The 8,152-nt window shown below is 42.7% G+C and overlaps 1 protein-coding gene across 1 annotated transcript; it reads right to left on the bottom strand.

Moving 5' to 3' along the window:
• Positions 1–310: 310 nt before the first annotated feature.
• Positions 311–5,730, bottom strand: VMA21 (vacuolar ATPase assembly factor VMA21). The gene is made up of 3 exons (XM_058534888.1): positions 5,599–5,730; positions 1,432–1,541; positions 311–556 (listed from the first exon to the last, which is right to left on the bottom strand). Exons 1-3 carry the CDS (start codon positions 5,649–5,651, stop codon positions 414–416), a joined length of 306 nt encoding a protein of 101 aa, XP_058390871.1. The 5' UTR covers positions 5,652–5,730; the 3' UTR covers positions 311–413.
• Between the last annotated feature and the right edge of the window lie 2,422 nt (positions 5,731–8,152).

Raw genomic sequence — 8,152 nt, 5'->3', positions numbered from 1 at the left:
CAAGAGTTAGGGAAAGTGTTCCAGAGAAAAATAAAGTTTAGATTTGCTTCACTGTGTACAACGTAATATATCCAGAGGAGTAAAACTCAAAACCAACCAAAAGACAAAATGCTATAAAACATCTTTTGTTTTAAGATAATCACATTCTTCCCAGAATAATGTGTAAATAATTTAACATACTTATTTGAACCAATTCAACTTTTCCACATTCTCATTTGCAAATGAGAGACTCATACAGTTAAAATTGATGATACAAACCACTGTATTAGAAGGATCAAAATTTACACTAGTCAAACGTGACTCCTTAAGATTGATTTTAACAGGTTCTTCAACTTTATTGAAATCATCAATATCCCAGATGCATTTGCCATTTTTAAAAAACAATTTAATGCTATCAAAAGGTGATGTTCACTTTAATCCTGTTTGCCTTCACGCCACTGTCGTGAGCCTTCATTCCAGGCCACATAAACAAAGAGGGCCAGCACCACGTGGACAGCGACCACTGCAACAATAGCAGCATAAAAATAGCTGTCTCTATTGGACATCCCAAAGGCTCCTATCAAAAGAAAAAAAGTTTCCATTTTATTCCAAAATTTATCAAAGTACAAAAAATAAAGCAGACTAATTTTTTTTAGCTATAGATTTAACTAGTCAGGCAGTTAAAAAGTAATACTTTGGGTGTTGATAAACCAAGTATTCAGTTAAAGATCTGAATACCTTCTGTACATGAAGCACATTATTTATTTATTTATGTATGTATGTATGTATGTATGTATGTATTTATTTATTGAGGAAGATTAGCCCTGAGCTAACATCTGTTGCCAATCCTCCTCTTTTTGCTGAAGAAGCCTGGCCCTGGGCTAACATCTGTGCCCATCTTCCTCTACTTTATATGGGACGCCGCCACAGCATGGCTTGACAAGCAGTGCGTCTGTCCACGCTGGGGAATGGAACCCTTGAACCCTGGGCCACCTAAGTGGAGCACGCGAACTTAACCACTAAGTCACCGGGCTGACCCCATGAAGCACACTATTTTGAATGAAAACCATAATTATGACTTAATCTAAGGACGTCAACATAAAACAGGGGACTTTATTTTCTCTTCCCTCCAATGTCTGCCACCAAGGGTACATTCCCCCGAATTCCTCCTCCCATGTCAGCCAACTCCAAAGGGATATTAAAAGAAAGGACCTGCAAACTATTTCACAGAAAGCCATAAATGCATATGATGTCAAGATGAAATAAGTGAGTGATAGAAAAGTTCATTTCATTAAGTAAGACTCATTATGAGCAACATGATTTTTGGAAAACAAAACTGACAGAGAAGCAAAATTAAGAATACCCAGTTTACAGATATAAGGAGGTCATAAAAGCTTAGAATCTTAAATACAGTAAGGGGGAAAATGTCTTGTTTTTATGGTCTAGGATTACCTTCAAAAACATAAGATTTAGTTGTGAAATATAATCCAATAGGCACAGTGATCATTAAAGCTGTGAAGAACAGGAGCGTCTTCAGGGTAGATGCTAACGAACTTTCATTTCTGGAATAAAGTAAACAGAGAGAAAATCAGAACCTGTGCAGCCATTTCCAACTGTTCTTGTATTCATAAGCGCTATAAACACCCACAGAGAAGATGCTGGAAACCCTGCCCCTGCCCTGGAAGCAGTGGCCCAAGGAAGAAGAGCAGAGTCAGGGATTCAAAATTGGAAGATCCTAGAGACCTAGCTGCAGGTCCACCTCCGAGAGACTGTCATTCAGATTCAGTGTGAGAGGGAGTGTCAAAGTGTGAAAGTGGTTTGTAACCTCCAAAGCGCTATGCAAATGGACACTGTAATTACAGAATTCACAACGGAGGGAGCGAGAGAGGATACACAGAAAACAACAAATGAACATTCGTTCACAAAGCATCCTATCAATGGCTAGCTGAATACAGTACAAACAAGGTATGAGAATCTCCAAAGAAAAATCAACTAGAACAATCTGAGATGCAGCTGAAAGAAACTTACTCAAATTTCTTTGTAATTAAATTGCTACAGTACAACTGAGATGGCCTTCATGTAACATGGATGCATTAAAAGTTTGATGTCAAAACACTTTCTATTCAGTGAATTCTATTTGTCCATAGACTATTTTAAAATCAAGGAAACAGTCCAGTGGAAAAAGTTTTGCTCCAGAATATGATAAAACTATTCTGAAAAATGCAATCAAGATTTTAAAATTATATACTTAAACAAGTCTGATAAACTGTTACTTAAAACATTAACAATATAAAGATTAATATAATAGCACAAACAAAACTGGGTAACAAAAATGTCCAAAAATAGGAAAATGATTTCACCAATGATGTACATCACTATACGGAGACGTCAAAAAGAATTTTGACGATTACTCAGAACATATTCAGGTGACAAATGAACAAGGAAGATCACAATGTATTATGTATGTCAGGGGTCTTCAAAATAAGGCCTGAGGGTCCACCGCCTATTTCTGTAAATAAAGTATACTTGGAACACAGCCACACCTGTTGGTTTATGTATCCTCTAAGAATGCTTTGAAGCTACAAAGGCAGAGCTGAGTAGTGGCGCCAGACTACATGGCCCTCAAAATCTAAAATATTTACTATCTGGCTCTTTACAGAAAACTCTGCCAACTCCTGATGCATACTATTCCAATTATGTTAAAAACGTGTGCACATGAATAATGACTCCAGATTAACATACAAAAATAAAGTTTTACCCCCATTTTCTAAATGTTCCTTAATGCTGTTTTACTGACTTTTCAATAAGTAGATATATGTCAGCATTTGTCCTATGCATTGTTACAAAGGAGCAACACTACTGAAAGTGAAGCTGTAGCATACTTCCAGCAACCCTGGACACATACATATCTCATATATCATAAAAGTGGTAAGCCCTATAGCTTTAATCATTTAGTTTAAGGACCTTTTTTTTTCCTTAAATCTAACCACCCTCAGACTACCTTAATGCACTTCTAACTTTATGCTCATAGTCAACACTTGAACTTAATTCTCCTGTTGGTAATCCTCAGCTAGAGGCTCTGGTTTCTATCTGTATCTTCAGGAAGGAGACATCTCAGCCTTCAAGGTCCCCCAAAAGTAGTCTCTCCTCCAGGCACCTTTCCTGATGACACCAGCTGGAAAGATTCATTGCTCTGAGATCCAATCACTCTTAGTTCATACCTGTTATTATGGCACTTAATGTGACAGCTTGCTTCCTAGATAGTCCTGCACATTTCTCTGTATTCCCAGAAAATCTAGGCAAAGGAGTTCTTATAACTGTGTATACAATTAGCTGAGAGGTTTCTGGCAGCCCAGAAAGGAAGGGAACATCTCAAGTTTATATCAATGCTCTACAAACCTTTTTGACTGTGCAATCCATCATTAGATAAAAGTTTTGAGCACATACCCCCATATAGGCATATTAATTTTTAAAATAAATTATCTATACGTATATTACTGATACATTCTTTAAAATATAAAACATATGCAAAAACAGATACTAAAAAGGATAAGGTTAAAAATAAATTTGTGTAGAAGTTCTAATACTTTCAATGGATCATTTTTTAACATATCCCACTTTGGTGATCACTGAGCTATACAATTTTCATCTAATACACATAAGCTCCCTTAAACTGTTTCCTAGTAGTAAATTTTTAGAGGAATTTATGGTGCAATCTCCATGAAGAATATGAGTGTCTGCAGTAATTCTATAAAAAACACAAAAAGTCAGTATTTGGCCACTTGTTTTGTGGACCCCAACAAAAAACTTGACCTTCAGGGTGTTTCTATGGTGAGTTAAAACATGTGTTTTAGGTATGCCAAGTTCAGATGATCTAACTTATAAAGAAACAAAGCATGAGAATCTACAGAAAGGGAGGGTTCACTGGTTCTCTTGTTCTTTAGATTGTCTTTCTTGAACATCTATTATCTGGCGTGGCTTTGAGAAAAGTTTATTATTGAAAAGACAATATAATACCATAAAAATGTTTTAAAGCAAACAAAATCACTTACAAGCCCACCATCCAAACACAATCTTTTTTTTTCTGCATGTTAATTTCTAGCCCCACACACTCTACAAACCAGCATATTTTAACAATCTGTAGCTTATCTTCAACTCCTTCTCACTTCTCTCTTTACCTTAAGCTCCAAAAATCTAATTTTTATTATGGATTGCGACCTCACAAATATTGGACTAAGTATAAAGTTAAGCATACAAACTTATGAAAACTAGCAAACTTCCTTTAGTGTTTATAGGACATTTTCTCCTTGGCTTCCAGCCATAGCCCACTGCAGCTGGCAATTCTGCCAGCTTGGGTATAACCGGTAATTTATTCTAAAACAAAGCAACTGATGTCATTCAATTGATTTCTTCTCTGTGTCTCTGATTGGGTGATACTGATACTTGTTAGAAATGAAGAATGAGAAAATCCAGAATTAAAGTCAGCCTCACACAAAAGGAAGAATTCAGGATGAACCTTATTGTGCCCCCACTCTAAAACCACCTAGAGTTTACCCACTTCATATAAACTTCTGCAGCAAACACTAAGCAGATAGAGCTTACCACCATTCCCTTTTGCGGCAAGCAAGACTTCCACTGAAAGGAGATTTCACTGCAAATTCCATTAGGAAACACTAGAATCAGTCTAGGAGGGCTATACTGTATTCTAAGTGTACTTAATAAAAATATCTGTTGGTATGCTCACTAGCAACCTGTAATAAAAAACACCTACACTGACATTGTGAGACAGTGAAAAAGATCACCAGCTTTGATCAAAAGCCAACTTCAACACTTACTAATAGTGTGGCCTAACTGTGTGATCTAAGGCAAGTCACTTATCCTGAGTCAACTTCATCTTTAAAATTAGGAAACTAAGCACTTTCTTAACTCTGATAACGTATGTAATAAAGCGCCTAAGTCTAGCCTGGTACACAGTAGGTCATCATTAAATGATAGCCAAATCCGTCTCCACCCTCTTGCCCACCGAGGTATCATTGGCTAGGCTGGTTGGCCGGAACCACCTGCTGTCTCTTCATATTCCTTCTACTCAGCCCCCAGCCTCCAGCCCCCATCCTTCTGACTCCCCAAATGAAGCATTCTCAAACCAGAGACAGCCCCTACTCCCTTTCATTCGTTCATTCATACAGCAAGCATTTATTAAGCCCTGATGATGCAGGCCCTGTAAGGGAGACGGAGATAAAGAAGGCCAGGTTCTTGTCCTCCGGGAGCTCACCCTGCAGCGGGGAGAGAGATTGCAAACAGCAAGATCGCAATATAGACAACAGCAAGAGGAAGTGATAGGTCAGAAGCATGAGCTGAAAGCCTGCCGACCCATCCCCCATGACCTCGGGTCACTTGTTCCCGAGCGAAGGGTCGGGGGGCCGGGCGTGCAGATGCTGCAGGTCCCAACCTGCTTCCCCTCTCCCCCACCCCGCAGCCCGGCCCCGAGGGTCCAGACCTCACACCCAGCGCAGGCCGGCCCGTGCGGCTCGGGCCTCCCCTCATGCCCCGCTCCAGGCCCGGGCCGGCCCGCCTCGCGGTGGGGGCCCCTGCCCAAGCCCGGGCCCCGCTCGGGACTACCTGAAGTCGGGAGGCTGCAGCGCATTCAAAGCCGCTTTATCAAGGCGCTCCATGGCGTCGCCGCGCCCGCAGCAGGTGTCAGGAGGCGGGCTAGGCTCAGCGGCCGCGCTCACTCGGCTCCGCGGGCGACCGCTCGAGGAGGTCCGCACCGGAAGAGCCGGCGAGCGCCTGGCGGCGGGAGGCAGGGCGCAGGCGCGGCGCGCCGCGGTGACGCGAGTCTTTCGCAGGCGCAGGCGCGGACGCGGGCGCTCACGTGACTTACCGGCCGGGGCTCCGCGGCGTGCGCCCAGCCAAGAGTGGTCTGGACTCAAGGAGCAGGCCGGGAGAGTAGCCCAGCCGCTCCACGTTGAGCCGTGACTTGCCTCGCAGCATGGTTCCCTGGGGCCGGCGGCGCGGCCGCCGCCCCCTGAGCGCGCGCGAGCACCTCTCGTTCCCGTCCCGGCAGCTGTCGCCGAGCTGCCGTTGCGAGGCGACCAGAGCAGATGAGCCACGAGGAAGGGACGACCAGGCACGACTGTGGTGCTAGGCAACCAAGCAGTTTCCGACAACAACAACACACAAAGGCAGTGCACGTTATTCTCCAGCCCTTGAGCAAACGCCTCATTAATTATTGCCCGCAGTGAAAGTCCAGCCCTGGGAAGCTGGGAGGAGTTAGTTGAACACTCACCCAAGTCAGTCAAACGAGAGAATGTCAGAGCTGAAAGAGCACTTGCTGAGAGTGACTGTTCCAGGCCCGACGCCGGTGACCCCAACTTCCACTTAAAGTTAAAAACATATTTTGCAGCTGCTCAGAAACCCGCCAATGAGACAACCGGGACTCAAATAGTAAGGGACAGATGGGCCTCCCGGGCCTGCGCAACACGAGAGAGGTATAAAAGAAAAGGGTGCGTAAGCTTAGGGTCAGGCTTGACAAAATTAGGTTGCCACTGGCTGCTAATAAGAGGACAGCCCTTACGTGGTCAACGCCTGGAAACGGCCACTGAGCACACATCTATTTTCTGCACCACATGGATACAAAGACTACCTCTGAAATCATGACTAAACCAGCAGCTTAGAGCAGAGTTAAGGGCTGTGGACTGGGCAGCAGGAAGCCCGGGTTTGAGTTCAAGTTTACTAATCCCTCTCTGGGCCTCATCTAGACCCTTAGGGGTATAAGAACCACCTAATGCCAGAACTAGGGCAAAATTAGAGAGAATCTAGCTCTGAGCTTGGCAAGCTGGCCAGACGGCCAAATACATACAGCCCTGCCTACCAGCTGTTTTTCTACAGCTGGTGAGTTAAGAATGGTTTTTCCATTTTTAAATGGTTGAAAAAAATTAAAAGAAGAATACTATTTCGCCACACATTAAAATTATATAAAATTCAGATTTCAGTGTCCATAAATCAAATTTTATTGGAACTCAGCCATTCTCCTTCGTTTGTATTGTCTACAACTGCTTTCACACTGCAATGGCAGCATTGTGTAGCTGTGACAGCGACTGTATGGTCCACAGAGCCTAAAATGTTCACTATCTGGCCCTTTACCAGATGTGATGAAGCCAGTGATGTGCCAGGGGATACCAGACCCTAGGCTGACCCTGCACCAGGCTGGGCAAGTCATGGGGCTTGTTACACTGGTGCCCACTTTCACTTCGCCGGAAGGTCCATGGGCTCTACTTAGTGCACTATAGGTCTCAACTTCTAGGCTCCAGATCCTATGGAGCCAGGTGGCTGAGAAGAGCCCTCAGCCAGGGACCACGGCCATTCCCTGAATCTGTTAGCAAGCCCCTTCAGTAGCTCTAGATCCTAGCTTAGCTATTCAGCAATAGAGCTGGAAGAGGTGGCCTGACATAAATTTTAGGGAAATGGATTGATAGTCAGGAGACAAGGGGCACTGTGAGGCCTTCACCCAACTCTGAAATTTCCCTTAGCCTTAATTTTGCCACCTATGAAATGGGGATGATATATAAATTATAGGAATTTTGAATAAACTCTGTAAAATAAAGCACCAGACACATGCTGTAGGGCAATGGTGGTGGCCAGCGGCCAATGTGAATGAGATAATGGGAAGAGGCAGGATTCAAGGAAAAATTCACATCCTTGAGTAAAACTTGCCTGTCATTAATAAGCGTATGTTAAATACATTAGTTAATTTTCTGTTGGAAGAAATATCAAAAAATAAACAAACAAAAAAAAACCCTTGCATTTCATTTCCCAGGAGGTCCTGACAGAGGTGGTTTTTAGTAAAATAACCCCCAGCCAAAACCCCTTAGTTTTTTCTAGAAATGAAACTAAGTTTTTTCACAAGAGGACATATTTTACCAATTTGTGTTTTTAGAAAAAAAAAAAAAAGACACTGCACCTCACATTATAAAGAAGCCAGTTACTGTCTCTCTTTCTCTCTCTTTTTTTAAGCATGAGTTCTGTTGATTGTATTGTGGAGCTTATTTCTATTTTCATTATGGCTTAGTTTTTAAACTGCCATGCTCTGCAAGGATCGGCTTCAGAAAGTACCAATTGCTGTTTCAAGCATGGCTATTCCCATCCAACCCCATTGTCGGCCACCCAAAGAAGG

This window comes from Diceros bicornis, chromosome X, assembly GCF_020826845.1.
Source record: "Diceros bicornis minor isolate mBicDic1 chromosome X, mDicBic1.mat.cur, whole genome shotgun sequence".
NCBI classification, from domain to species: domain Eukaryota; kingdom Metazoa; phylum Chordata; class Mammalia; order Perissodactyla; family Rhinocerotidae; genus Diceros; species Diceros bicornis.
The sequence above is the reverse complement of the archived record's forward strand: the minus strand, read 5'-3'. Positions and strand labels throughout refer to the sequence as shown.

Coding starts and splice junctions, on each gene's coding strand:
- VMA21 (XM_058534888.1), bottom strand. CDS start 5,651: ATGGAGCGCCTTGATAAAGCGGCTTTGAATGCGCTGCAGCCTCCCGAC. Junction 1,542..5,598: donor CTGCAGCCTCCCGACTTCAG/GTAGTCCCGAGC, acceptor ACTTTATTCCAG/AAATGAAAGTTCGTTAGCAT. Junction 557..1,431: donor TAAATCTTATGTTTTTGAAG/GTAATCCTAGAC, acceptor TTCTTTTGATAG/GAGCCTTTGGGATGTCCAAT.